Raw genomic sequence first — 15,562 nt, 5'->3', positions numbered from 1 at the left:
GCTTCCCCCCCTCAAGCACCATGAAAATATGTATGCAAATCTTATGCTTCTTTCTTTTACTAACCTTGTACAAATGTGCAGTGATCACTGGGGTAAGTTCTCTCTCTTTTCATTTTTGCTCGTTTTGTATTTGTTGAAGAGGTTGTGTGGTCACACGGTGTAAATTTAGGGTCCACTTGCTATATGAAGATGGAGTGTGAATTTTGGCAATGTCACTGAATGTTTTCTATTATTCTTAACTTAAATGGCATGGCTAATACATGATTAAACTCTAACGCTGAGATTTTAAGTTACCATTGAAAAATGCAAATCAAAACATAATAAAATAAAAATAAGGAAAACTGACTATTAATTAATTATAACTATTTCACAAGTCCTGGAAGGATGGAGGGAGGAAAAACTCTTTCACTTATTTCAAAGGCTTTTAAAAATATTAATAGGATTGGGATAGAGTGTGAAACAGTAATATAGTATACATACTTACTTAAAAAGGGGATTTACTCCTAAGAAAAGATGCATAAAATTGGATTATATGTTTATGTAAAGATTTAAAAGTTTTAAAATGGCATGTTTAAAGCTTAGTTTAGTGAACATTGATGATCTAAGATATACAGTTATATTCTTGATGTTCATTAGAAGGCAAGTTTGAATGTCTGATGGTTTAAATTTATTTTTCAAAACAATATATTTTCAATGTTAGCTGTATAAAATCCTAAACTACGTCTCTATGTTTCTTAATCCCATCTGAAAATAGTTTACACAAAACTATTCACAAGCTCCAAATTGGTACAAATATTATATTTTAAATATTATCCATGTTTGTTTCCACATTAATATATTGACAGGGGAACTTTTTAAAGATTTCAGCAACTGGTTGTATAATTTGAAAAAAAGAGAAAGACATTTCTGTAAATTTTGTAGATGACAAAAGCTTCAGGCAATTCCTTAAATTCTAGATCATCCTATACAATTAAAAGATTGCTTGTGTGACTATTATTTGCATATATCAGTTAATCGATATAATATTATTTGCATCAGTAAATTTTAATATCTCGTTGAGTAAGGTTGAGAGCAGTATTCTCTTGGAAGTGATTACTTACTTGTACTTGTTAAAGACACATTTGTTCAAAAAATTCCTGTTTGATATATGAAGATGCCCAAAAATTAAGAAAAAACAATTCCTGGTTCGGTCATGAAGCAGAGTAGATCAATTTTCTTGGATGACAGATTGCAGATTCTGTTAAAGGACAGCACACCCTGTCAGTCAACCTCACTGAGACTTCTTTTCAATATGGATAAGAGCATTTTGTAACCTTACCCACACCGGCTAATTTGGAACATTAGATCCAGTGAAGGGCTACCAAAATTTTTACTACCACACTGTGGACGTGGCTTATGCATTTTCTTTCAACATCTTTCAGTGCAAATTGGGTGCTCTGGGGTGGGGCTCCATTTTCGCTTCCCCACTGTGTCCCCCCACCATCCAGGCAGTAGCCCACCTCTGATTAGATCCAGTTATAGTTTCCCCCATTTCTTATACAGGAAGTATACAATGGCTTGGTCAGAAAAGTCTGCCAAATAAGACACCAGTAGACCAGTGAAACTCTAGAATGGTTTATTAAGAATAGTAACGATAACGTGCAACTGCAACTGGCTAACGACAACAACAGCAAGATGGCCGTGCCTGGCAGCTATTTATATCCCTTGCTGCCAGGCTGTGCCAGCCAATCCAGGCTCTGTATTTTCCCGCCCAAGGATAAGGGGCGGGCCACATGTTCCCACTGTCCTCTGGACCCAACACATATCATGTGGGACAGGAACCCTTCACTGCTGGTGATTGAAGGTTAAACACACATGGACACATGCTCACATACACACACACACAGGTGGATACAGACAGACACAGCTCTCTGGTATTCAATTTTTGTATGGTTTGAATATTCCTCTTTCAACCAATTTCTATAAACTATGGAAGCTTCAGTTTTACACTAACATTGGAAATACAGCCAGTCCTCCATTTACAACAGTTCAGCTACTGAAAAACATGACTAATGGCCATTTTTTACCCGTACAACAGTTGCAACATCCCCATGGTCACTTGATCAAAATTTGGATGCTTGGCAATCAACTCGTATTTATGATGGTTGCAGAGAGCCAGGATCATGTGTTCACCTTGGGCAACCTTTTGACAAGCAAAGTCAATGGGGAAACCAGATTGTCTTTAACAACTGCAGTGGTTCACTTAACAAGTATGACAAGAAAGATTGTAAAAATGGGACAAAAGTCACTTAACAACTACGTATCTCACTTAGCACCAGAACTTTTGGACTTAATTGTGGTGGTCGGTTCAAGGACTACCTCTACACGGAAAATGTGCTATATTTTATTTAACTGAAAAAATAGCTAGATGAGTTTCTGTTTTTATACAGATACAAGAATTTAAAGAGGAAGAAAAAAATTAACAGTTCTCCTCCATCATCTAAAAATCTTATTATTGTAACAAAATAGAATAGAATAGAATTATTTATTGGCCAAGTATGATTGAACACACAAGGAATTTGTCTTTGGTGCATATGCTCAGTGTACATAAAATAAAATATACATTTTTCAAGAATCATGAGGTACAACACTTAATGAGTGTCATAAGCAATCAGGAAACAATATTAATAAAAATCTTAAGGATACAAGCAACAAGTTACAATCATACAGTCATAAGTGGGAGAAGATGGGTGATAGGAATGATGAGAAAAAATTAATAGTAGTGCAGACTTAGTAAATAGTTTGACAGTGTTGAGGGAATACACACATTCTAACTAATTGCAATTTATTTATTTGTTTTGTTTTTTTAATGTTTGTATTGTTTTGTTTACATAAAATAATAAAAATATTATAAAAGAAAGAAAGAAAGTGAAACAAAACAAAACCCCTTAAAGGTAGTCCTCAATTTACAACAATTCACTCAGTGACTGTTCAAAGTTACAACGGCACTGAAAAAAGTGACCCTATGACCATTTTCACAATTATGATCATTACAGCAGTAGTGGGTTGCTACTGTTATGGTTGAGGATGGTGCCCCAGTAGCAAAGGTTGTGCTGCATGTTCAGGTTCTGTTCTTCTTCATCCCAGCATGTTTTTGCTTTTGCACATGGGCAGGAAGCTAAATCTCATGAGGAGACGTGTGTGTGAGAGAGATTTTAGCAATTGTTTGCTTCTGCTCATGCGGGGAAACAAAAAAAATTGCCGAAATCTCTCTCGTGCATGTCTCATCGCAAGATTTTGCTTCCTGCGCATGTGCAGAAACAAAAACACACATGCAGGAGAAGTGAAGCTGCGCACACAGCACATCGGTATCGACAGTAATTGTTGTACATACTCCTGGTCAGTTGGAGGATGATGAAGATATTGAGGACTCGGATTCAGATAGTGTTTATGAATTAGTGGCGGGCCCGGGGTTACAGGTAGTAGAACAGGTGGGAGGCCAGCCACAGGATGGGGCTATGAGTTCAGGAGGGAGAATCTAGTGAGGGAGAATCAGACGTTTGTTGGGTTAACCCTAAATTCAGAAGGGCACAAAAATGTAGAGAACAGGTGTCTGGAAGATGATATTAAGGAGAAGAATGGGTTAAATACTGTAGTGATGTATTTGGCACGTCAGGGGGTCAGTGCGGAAGAAGGGTGGAGTTTCAATGTTGCCGAAGAGAAAAATGGATGTTTTTCTTGCCGCTCTCAAGTAAGCAAAAGTATTCTGTGTTGATTAATAGTCATGGCTGCTGTTTTAGAAATCATGCTGTTAAGAAAATAAATCTTGTTAAGTGGAGAAGGAGAAGGAATGTGAGAAATGCAGTTAAGGGAGATAACGGACCAACAGATAAGTGCTTGTATGAAATGTGTTTGAATTCCAGAAGAGCAGAGAAATAAATGGAGTTTCTTTATTCATGCATAATGCATTTAACAAGAGTTATTTTTAATTGCTACATTTCTACCAGAAACCAGAACAGTAATGGGAATCCACCCCTGCATTACATCATCCCCATGGTCACATGATCAAAATTTGGGTGCTTGGCAATCGGTTCATATTCACTTAACAACAACCGTGTTGCTGGCGTAACAAATGCAAAGGTGCACTTATCAATGGTGGCAAGAAAAGTTATAAAATGGGGCAGAACTCACCTCACAAATGTTTCACTGAGCAAATTTTGGGCTCAATTGTGGTCATAATTCGGGGACTACCTGTATTTCATGGCAATATCTCATAGGTTGAAATGGTTTAAAATTAGCCCGTTCTTCTGTTATCTGTATTTAAAAGTTGTTTCTAATCGACTCTGCAGATATTTCTTTTAGATTTCAAATAGAAGGTGAATTCAGATTGAATCAAAGTAGAAACATAAAAATAAAAGAAAACAGTCTGAACAATCGTTGCAGTGTACCTAAAGGAATCTGAATTACCATAAAGTCAAATAAGGGATTGGCTCTCTGAAAAGTATTGTAATATCTGGATGCTCATATTCTTGATGAGTTACTTCCCATTCCTTAAATAGTTCTGATGACCTCAGCACGACAATTCGCAGCCTGGCAGAATTTGATTTGTGTTTGTGTAGTGCTTCTTTGAATAAAACTGATATTTATTTCCTCATCTTTACTTAATTTAAGCTATTTGAATTTTAACGGATGCAGGAAATTGCATTATTATGTATTTGTCCTGACATTTATCTATTTAGATTGTCACAGCTGTGGCATGTAAGTGACTCAGATAAGATTTTAGATGACAGTGGAAGTAGATATTTTTGAAACAGCAGCTCACTTTGGCACTACAACCATCGGAATGAACTGAAAAAAATAGAATTATACCGTAGTAAAAATGGCTAGGAAAGAATTTATGGCATTTCATCAAGGTTTCTTTGCACACACACACACACACACACACACACACAACCACACACACACACAACCACACACACACACAACCACACACACACACAACCATACACTTAAATGCATGCTTCACTTTCCTAGGCATCCAAAAGAACCAATTCAGTAGCCATCACAATCTATATCCGAAGACCAGAAATTGAATTAGGAGTACAGTAATCCCTCGCTACTTCATAGTTCATCTTTCGTGGATTCACTATTTTACAGCTTTTCAAAGGGGGCTTAAATCCATTAAATCCATTAAAATTGTTAAAATCCATTAAAAATTCATAAAATTCTTCTACAGTACTACTGTACTCTATTAAAGAAACTGGTAGGATATCACATGTAGTTCCAGCTGAGAAACATTATAGAATGACTGTTTAATGCAAAAGGTGGGTTTTAAAAGTCCAAATACTCATTAAATACATAAAAAAAATTATTTCCTCTACTTCACGGAAATTCGTTTTTCCTGGGTGGTCTTGTAATGCTTCTCCACGAAAAATGAGGGATCGCTGAATACCAGATATTACTGCAACTGACAAAAAGGCCAACACACCCTTCCTGCATATCCCACCTCCTGCACATCCGCGCATGACCCACCATGCACGCATGCGCCACCCCCCTGTTTTGGCCTTACATCCCAAAACAGCGGTGAGGGAGAGGGGAAAAGCCTCCTATCCCCAAACAGAACTGGGAGGGGAGGAAGCTTCTTTCCACAAACGGAACTGGGAGGAGTGGGAAGCCTTGCGTGGCCAAAGAGCACTGGGGTGGAGAGTTGGGAAGGCACAGGGGGCAAAAAGTGAGGAAAAAACAAGAGTTTGTCTGACCCGAAAATCAGCTGGCCAACGGGAGGCAATTGCACCTGTGCAATGAAGCTAAGCTGGTCAACGGCTTGAGTGTTTGCAGAAAGGGCTCCGCATGCCACTTGTGGCCCACATGCCATAGGTTTGCCATCATGGGCCGCAAGAGCCATCGTGGGGCTTCCCAGATTCGCCCATGTTTCTACAACACTCCGTGGCCTGCACTGGCTGCTGATCAGTTTCTGGTCACAATTCAAAGTGTTGGTAATGACCTTTAAAGCCCTACATGGCACTGGACCAGAATACCTCCGGAACCATATGAATTCCAGCGGCCGAATCCCAGTGGCTGATAAGGTCCCACAGAGTTGGCCTTCTCCAGGTCAAGTCGACCAAACACTGTCGTTTGGCTGGACCCAGGGGAAGAGCCTTCTCTGTGGCGGCCCCGACCCTCTGGAATCAACTCCCCCCGGAGATTAGAACGGCTCCCACCCTCCTTGTCTTTTGCAAATTACTCAAGACCCACCTATATCACCAGGCATCGGGGAATTGAGAAACCTCCCCCAGGCTTTTATATTTTATGTTTTTGGTATGTATGTGTTGCATGGGTTTTAAATTGTTGAGGTTTTATACTGACACTCACCTAAGTGATTCTAAGTAAAAACGAAGGAGCTGACTTGTTCCTGTGATTGCAGGATTTGCCAGCCAAAATTATGGCTGGTAATTCGGTAATTGCCATCTCTCAGCATTCTGGAATATTCCAGATTGGAGAAGGTATGTGGCACTGGAAGATCTTTTTGAGGCTTTTTCTGTCTTAGCGGCTGGACTCAGTTATTTCACTCATCCTGTAAACATCTACCCATCCAAGACTGTTGTGGAATTCAGGCAAATAACTGAGGCAAATAACATTATCTTTTAGTGAAGTTTTCTTTCTCCTTCACAAATATTCTCATTGCAGATGTTGCAGATTGAAGTTTCACCTTTGAAGATAATACGAGTTTTGATTTTATGGCTGTTTTATTTAAATTGCAAAATTAACTGTACTGTTAAATATTTAGAAATCACAATGGAAATAATCGTTTCTTTATTACAGCCATTGCAAATATCTGAAATTGGTTTAACAGGATATTATGCCTGCTGAATAAGAGTCTTATATATTGCCTCATTCTTTTCTGGAAACTATGATTTGTTTTTTCACCAACAGAATTGTGGCTTAATAAGAATTAGATGCCCACTGCAAATTATAAAGCTTTTTTTTTTAAAGGGAGAACTGAAGAAGTGGAATAATTTCCCTGCTTATTATTTCTTCCCCTGAAAATCAGTATATTTATTGCTCCTTTGAGATGAACTGTTAATGCGTCCCCATATTTCAAAAAGAATGCCGTATAAATGTCATCTCATTTTGTTGGGATGCCTGCAATTTTACCCCTCCTTGTAATAAATGATGAGATTAGTTATAAGCAGTCATGTTTTATTTGCCTGACATCTCTTTCTTCTTCTAAATGCAGCCCTGTTATACACATCTGCTTTGTGATTAACGTGCTTCACAGAGGAAGCAACTTTGCCAATGTGCTAGGTCAAACAAGAGTCTAATGGCAAACAAACTCTAGACCAGTGTTTCTGAACCTTCGCCGTTTGAAGATGTGCGGACTTCAACTCCCAGAATTCCCCAGCCAGCGTTGCTGGCTGGGGAATTCTGGGAATTGAAGTCCTCACATCTTCAAATGGCCAAGGTTCAGAAACACTGCTCTAGGCTAATTTATATGGCAGTGGTTGTAGGGAAGCTACTCAAAACTCTTGCCTAGCAAGGTTAGCATATAGACCCTCTATTAGCAGTCCAACACCCATGTTCTGGCAAGAGCTCTACAACTGACATAGGCTTAATGAATTATTTAAAATTAACACGATCTTAATTCTATGTGTAATTTCTTCATAACACCTGCAGGATTCAATTTTCAACAAACTCCTAACAAGTCTGTATGGTGAAGACAGGTTTTGCCTATCACAAAGTCAACAGCTTTCTTTAACTAGACATTTTGCAGATTTAGATATCAGTACAGCTCTTTTGATACTTCTACGGTATGGAATGGCAATTTATAGTACTGTGTTTCCCCGAAAATAAGACAGCGTCTTATATTAATTTTTGCTCCCAAAGATTTGCTATGTCTTATTTTCAGGGGATGTCTTATTTTTTCCCAATGAATTGTATCCTGCATCCTGCTGCAGCAAAAATGCATCCAAACAAGATGTTGGATGTGTGTTGGATGTGTTTTAAATCTGTTTGATTTAGCGTTTTGGGATACACTTTATGGGCAGCAGTGTTATATATGTTCTGTTCGGGAATGTTGCGAAATGGAATGTCTCCTACGTCTTACTTTCAGGGGATGCCTTATATTAGGCAATTCTACAAAACCTCTCCCACGTTTTACTTTCGGGGGTGACTTATTTTCAGGGAAACAGGGTAGCTTGTGTTTCTTGTAGTTCTCAGTTCACGTACTGCTGAAGTTTAACATGTGGGATTTTGATCATAATCCTGCTGGAATGTGAAATGAGTGCAGTGTGAAGATTCTTCAGTATTGCCATTCTATGAGATTTGAACATAAACAGACCTATGGCTGCTGTTGATTTTTAAAAAAATGCTGGCATTTGTTATGCAACTTTAACAGTATTTTAATAGCATCATCTTTTAGGATTTTAAATAGCTCAGCTGGAATAAAATCATCTTCACTAGTTTTGTGGTTGCTTCCTAAGGCCCACTTGGCTTCATACTCCAAGATGTCTGGCTCAGGATGAGCGATTTTATCAGGGACATTAATATCTTTCTTGTATAGTATTTCTTTTGTATATTCTTGCCACTTCTTCTTAATCTCTTAGAAAACTGCAACCTTTTGCTGCCATCAAGTGGTCACTGGCATTTTTACACCCCAGACATAACAGTAAATTCCTTGAAAAAGCATATGTTTTCTGTACTATGAACATTAAATCAATTCCCAAACTTGAACAAACAATTACATGAGTTTTTGAATTGTAAGTGTTATTGGATTATTCTCAGTATGGGCCACTAAGCAGATGTTACAGTGTGGTTATGTGAAAAATTACCTTAATGTTTAAGTTAAATCTCCTGTTTGAGCTCTCTGACAAAATGTATAGCATTTTAGCATCAGATATAAAACCTGTTATTCAAAATACACCGCTCAAAAAAAATAAAGGGAACACTTAAACAACACAATATAACTCCATGTAAATCAAACTTCTGTGAAATCAAACTGTCCCCTTAGGAAGCAACACTGATTGACAAGAAATTTCACCTGCTGTGGTGCACATTCAACTTTGTTCAGAACAAAGTATTCAATGAGAATATTTCATTCATTCAGATCCTGGATGTGTTATTTGAGTGTTCCCTTTATTTTTTTTTAACAGTATATAATAAATGTTGGGACCTACCAGTGATATTTTCCCAGGTCTTGATGTTTTTAATTATTTGTAACATATTCTTTGTTATAAGATTGCTAGAAATTGAAATAAAACTATAATATAGCAGTTTCCTCATCAAATTAGCATTTCTCTGATTCTTTTTTGCAGGCCTGTGAAAGAGATCTGCAGTGTGGAAGTGGAACGTGTTGTGCCATCAGCTTGTGGCTCCGTGGGCTTCGTATGTGCACTCCACTGGGGCGTGAGGGAGATGAATGCCACCCTATTAGCCATAAGGTATTTGTAAGTGGCCTCAACTAGCTCATGACATGAAGTACTAATTGACTTTCATGTCAACATATATCTTTGTATTGATTTGTTGCTATATATATATATATATATATATATATATATATATATATATATATGTTGACTTTCATGTCAACATATATCTTTGTATTGATTTGTTGCTATATATATATATATATATATATATATATATATATATATATATATATATATATTTTCGTAAATTTTCGTAAATTTTCGTATATTTTCGTAAATTTTCACGGGTATATGTATGTAGATTGTTCTGAGTTCGGGTTTTGCCCTGTGTAATGTTTTGCATGTCTATGCGACGTTTCGGTGAAATCACATTCACCATCTTCAGGCTGGAGTTCCAATCTTTGTGTTGTTGTAAATTGCTAATATTCCATTTACAACAACACAAAGGTTTCACCGAAACGTCGCATACACATGCAAAACATTACACAGGGCAAAACCCTACCTTTACTTACAAACGCCTCTACTTACGAATCTTTCTAGATAAGAGGAAACAGGGCCGGAAAAGGTGGGGAGAAGCCTCCGTGGGGCCTCTCTAGGAATCACCTGGGAGGAAACAGGGCCAGAAAAGGTGGGAAAAAACCTCCGTGGGGCCTCTCTAGGAATCACCTGGGAGGAAACAAGGCCGGAAAAGGTGGGGAGAAGCCTCCGTGGCGCCTCTCTAGGAATCACCTGGGAGGAAACAGGGCTTCCTGTGGTTTCCCTAATCGCACACATTATTTGCTTTTATATTGATTCTTAAGGGAAAAATTGTTTCTTCTTACAAACTTTTCTACTTAAGAACCTGGTTACGGAACGAATTAAGTTTGGAAGTAGAGGTGCCACTGTATATGTATATCAGCTGCTGGAGCAAGTGACGTTTTCTACAGGCTTCACATTATTGTTTATTAATATGTTTACATTTCAGTTTGCATCTGCAGGGTCCCGGAGCAAAATGCATTTGTTCATTAGTTGAGTATCCCGTTTTCTACAGCCTAAAAACATTGTTTGCTTTTGTTGAGTTGAATTATAAAAACAAAGCAACAATCACATTAGCTGCTGCATAATTATTATCAACTAAAGATTAGATTAGATTAGATTTATTGGATTTATATGCCGCCCCTCTCCGCAGACTCAGGGCGGCTAAATTGAGAGGGAGATAGAACCCCTGATTTCTTAACTGAAGTTAAATTGCTTGAATAACAATTCACTTTCGCAGGGAAATGAGGTTTAAAAAAAAGGAAAAAGAAAAGAAAGCGGGTATCAACATAGCATTAGCTTTCTAGAAATTTCTGAGCCAACGAGGAAGGAAGCCTTATACAACATGGGAAAAATGTTCCATTTCTCCCTTGGAGACTTAAGAATATGTGAAGTCATCTCATGAGAGAGGCAGCGTGGTCTGGTCCTTCACTGTTTCCAGGGGCCAGATCTAAACACCCAGACTGTATTTAGTTCTGGGGCCTTGAGTTTGACACCCCTGGTTTTGACAGATTAGGCCAGGGGTGAAATTCAGCAGGTTCTGACGGGTTCTGGAGAACCAGTAGTGGAAATTTTGAGTAGTCCAGAGAACTGGCAAATACCACCTCTGGCTGGCCCCAGAGAAGGGTGGGAATGGAGATTTTGCAATATCCTTCCCCTGCCATGCCACCAAGGCATGGGCACAGAACTGGTAGGGAAAATTTTTGAATGTTACCCCTGGATTAGGCCTGTCATGGCAAACCTATGGCATGCATGCCAGAGGTGGCATGCTCTGTGGACAGGTGTGCCATCGCCAGCTGCTCTTCTGGTTTCTGGCACTTACATGCATGTCGGCCAGTTGAACATCTCTGCACCGGCCAACTGGTCTTCAAGTTTCCGGGGTTCCGGCACACACACGTGTGTCGGAAACCAGAAGACTAGTTGTCCAGCTTAGATGTGAGGCTCCAGAAATGCACGCAAACACACATTCTGGTTTGGGCACTTGGTGCTGAAAAGGTTCGCCATCAATGGATTAGAGTATATAATAATAATAATAATAATAATAATAATAATAATAATAATTATTATTATTATTATTATTATTATTATTATTATTATTTATTAGATTTGTATGCCGCCCCTCTCCAGAGACTCGGAGCGGCTCACAACAATAATAAACAGTGTACAAATCCAATACTTTTTAAAAAACAATTAAAAACCCTTGTCATTAAAATAGTCACACAACCCAATCGTAAAAGCTAGGGGTATATCAATTTCCCCATGCCTGGCGACATAGGTGGGTTTTCAACAACTTGCAAAAGGCGAGGATGGTGGGGGCAGTTCTAATCTCCGGGGGGAGTTGATTCCAAAAAAGCCATATAAATCCAAGTTGTTTCATTTTGCTTTTATTAAGGATAAAGTATTTTACAGCTTCTTGGTGCTTTTAGTTGCTTAATTCACTGCAAACTTTGTTATTAACATTATTTATATTTTTCTATTTTCTTTAAAAGGTCCCTTTCTTCGGAAAACGGCAACATCACACATGTCCTTGTTTACCAAATCTCATATGTTCTAGATTCAATAATGGCCGATACCGATGCTCAATAGACTTCAAGAACATGGACTTTTAATGGAGTGCTTTGTGACATTCATACCTTTCAATCCACAGCATGTTAAAAAGTGTTGAAGATAATTGTCAATGTACAGAAATGATTTAAGTGGGCTGTCAGTAATTAGTAACTTCTGGATGTGCAGATATTGTTCTTGTAAAACAAATGAAGAGATTCCAGAACTGGGATTAAAAATGTAAACTTGCAGAATGACTAATGTGTGCTGGGTATATTTTTGTAGTTCTGGAAATAGCTTTACTTATTCCAAAATATCTTTTTAAAATATCTAGATATTTAATATTATTGTTTCTGGAAAAACGATAGATATAGATTAGATAGACAGACAGACAGACATAGATAATAGATATTTGTGTTCGCCTCATCTTTCCTACTCACAGTTTAATCTCAGTGTGCAAAGTCACTCATGGAACGGTTGTGTACTTTTCCACTGCATTGAAGAAAGTCTGCCAGCTTCAAAGGGTTGACTGAGTATTTTTTCATGTAGATCTGACCCTCGCTAGTACAATCAGAGGCAGAATCCCTATGTGGTTCCAGACAGGAGTGAGAAAACGCTTAGCTCTCATAATGTTGTAACATTGTGGAAAGATAAGAAGCCCCTGATGAAAGCAGACAAAACATAGCGTTCACAATTTCCTGCAGTTTGGTTAAAAAGTTAAATTTCCAGACAAGGTTTCAGGAAAGGAAATCAATCAAATTGATAGTACAAGAGAAGGAATACCTCTTCTCTTCCATTTTCCCTATGGAGTTCCTCCCTCCCCTGTTGCCATGGGTGCTGAGGAAGAAAAACATATAGACATTTTCCTTAATGTGGTCTTGGTCAGATCTCACCCCCTCTTGAATATGATTAAAGTTTTTTATACAATTCCTACTTTAACCAGCTGTAATTAACCCGAATGGCTGTTATAGGCAAGGGAAGAAAGGTGCCCCTTAGACAAACAAATTAATTAGAATTAGAAGTCCTCGGTGACGTACAAACCTAATAAAACAAACGAACAAACATAAATAAATTCATTCCTTATTGGCGATGTGATTGGACACACAAGGATTTTGTCTTTGGTGCATATGCTCTCAGTGTACGTAAAAGAAAATATACATAGACATATATATAGACATTTGTCAAGAATCATGAGGTACAACACTTAATGATTTTCATAGGGGTCAAATAAGCAATCAGGAAACAATATTAATAAAAATCTTAAGGATACAAGCAACAAATTTATTTATTTGTTTGTTTGTTTGTTTGTTTGTTTGTTTATTTATTTATTTATGAATGATGAGAAAAGACTAGTAGTAATAGTAGTGTAGACGTAGTAAACAGTTTGACAGTGTTGTGGGGATTATTAATTAATTAATTAATTATTTTGGATTTGAAATCTCCTGATGTAGGATTCCAGTACTTTCCTGAACCTTGGCAATCATTTTAATTCTTGAGTGGCCATTAGTTACAGCATGGTTGATCTTTTAAATAAGTGTTTCTCAGCTTCAGTATTTTAACATGCATGGACTGACTCCCAGAATTTCCCAGCCACTATGCTTTAATCAAACAGACCACTGCCTGAAACCTTTCATCCACACGTGGTATGCTTGTGTGAAATAATATGTGCATAATTGTTATTTTGGAGGGTGGGGAGAGTGGTGTTGAGATTATTTTATGGATCTGCTCAATAGGATGAGATAGAAAGTATTTAACAATACTAGCTTCTCTGAGTCTTCGGAGAGGGGTGGCATACAAATCTAATAAATAAATAAAAAATAATAAATAAATAAATAATGGAAAGAAAGAAGGAAGACAGATTTGTGACAAAGGACACCTAATAAGCATTAATCTTGCCATCCCACCCCCCTCAGGAAACAGGAAGAAAAATCCTTCTGTCATGCTTTAAAACTTTTTATTTCTGCCTAAATGAGGTTAAGCGTAGAACTATTAAATGTTCACCTCACAAGACCTCTCACCCATGATGCTGTCTCAAGAACATTGTTTTGAATGTGGATAGAAGCCAATAATTAAAGTGCCTGGATATGTACCATGGTTGATAAGATTATTTTCCCTCCTGTAACAGGCAGATACGTCCATTCTTGTTATGTGTGTTGTACTGTAAAATAAAGTATATTACCTGTGGTGTATATAAATTATATAAGTACTGGATCTCTCTGTCATATCATGCAATGCAAGTCATGTAATTACTATTATAATACTTTATAATACTTTGGCCAGAGAAAGAAAATGCATACTTTTTAACCACTTTTAGAAAACGAGACTTTCCACACACACAAATACACAAAACCTTGCCTCAGTTTAAAAGCAGTTCTGGACCTCCGATTCCAAAATATCAGCAAATGTTTGGCAACAGAACTGATTTATTTCTGAGTTGGTAACACTGTTTTTTTAATTTTAAAAAAGGTGCCGCTCTGTGAAGTTTTAATTTTTTTATTTCTATTCAGTACAGTTAATTTTGGTACAGTTAATTTTGATGACATCCTACTCCAACTATTTTGTTTTCATTTATCCATTTCCCCATTCCTGCCTCATTTGTCTCCCCCCAGCTCAAGATAAGGAAGTGATTTTTGCTGTAAGGCTCAGCAGTGTAAGGCCAATAGATGGGTTGGAAGAGCATGGACAGACTTCAAATGTCTCAGATTGGTCTAACACCTGGCAACTTCAAATATCAACCAACAAATGCTCTACCCTCCACATCGGCAAAAAGAATCCAAACCTCATATATAAACTGAATAAACAAATTCTCACAGCCAACCCCCACTCAGTAAAAGACCTTGGAATACTAATATTAAATGACCTAAGTGCTAAAGCCCACTGCAACAATATCGCCAAAAAGGCTTATAGAGTTGTTAACCTGATCCTACGTAGCTTCTGCTCCAGCAATCTCACACTACTCACAAGAGCCAGAAAAGCCAGAAATTTATCTCTTGAAGGAAAAGTACTACAACCTATGATGCCTAACACATCCAAGAATGTCCCACTCTTCAAATGCACTAGGAATAGTAAGTATTTGCAACCTCACGTGTCTTGACCTTGCAAAGTACAGTATTGTATCTCCAGGCAAAACTGCTCTGAATTGAGATGACTGGGAAACATCCTTCCAAAGTCATTAGAAAGAAGGGTGACCTACAATGCAGAAGAAATCTTGTTTGCTTTGTTCAATGCTTTCTTTAGACAGGATGATAACATTAACAAAAAATATAATTTGACTCCTTTAAATCTATCAATATCAAATATAAATGACCTTTTCTGGCAAGACAAGCCATGTACAGGCCAAATAGCTTTTTGTGGAATTTTTAAGTGATTGCCAAGGCTCACTAGGGCAAAGCCTAAGGTATTCAAATATAAGATTGTCACACGGTTTGCTTTTGAACTGGGGATGTATTGCTTAGCAAGGAGGGAAATGACAAAAAACACACACTATCGTGAAGGCTTTTTTAAACTTTTTGCTATATATAGCCATTTACACCAGATTCTTTAAAATCTTTAAAATCTTTAAAATCTTTCTTTCAAATCTTTCTTTCAAATCTTTCTTT

General features: G+C 37.6%; 1 protein-coding gene across 1 annotated transcript in view; it reads left to right on the top strand.

The window, feature by feature from the left end:
• PROK1 (prokineticin 1) overlaps nucleotides 1-12,189 on the top strand; it is a gene marked incomplete at its 5' end in the record, with an annotated part of 36,566 nt that extends 24,377 nt beyond the window's left edge. The window contains 2 exons of the mRNA XM_070748514.1: nucleotides 9,291-9,416; nucleotides 11,909-12,189. Coding sequence (XP_070604615.1) covers nucleotides 9,291-9,416; nucleotides 11,909-12,028 — 246 coding nt within the window. The remainder of the gene's footprint in view (nucleotides 1-9,290; nucleotides 9,417-11,908) is intronic.
• Nucleotides 12,190-15,562: the final 3,373 nt, after the last annotated feature.

Source organism: Erythrolamprus reginae, chromosome 3 (assembly GCF_031021105.1).
Source record: "Erythrolamprus reginae isolate rEryReg1 chromosome 3, rEryReg1.hap1, whole genome shotgun sequence".
Taxonomy (NCBI): domain Eukaryota; kingdom Metazoa; phylum Chordata; class Lepidosauria; order Squamata; family Dipsadidae; genus Erythrolamprus; species Erythrolamprus reginae.
This window is presented reverse-complemented; position numbering and strand designations above follow the sequence as displayed.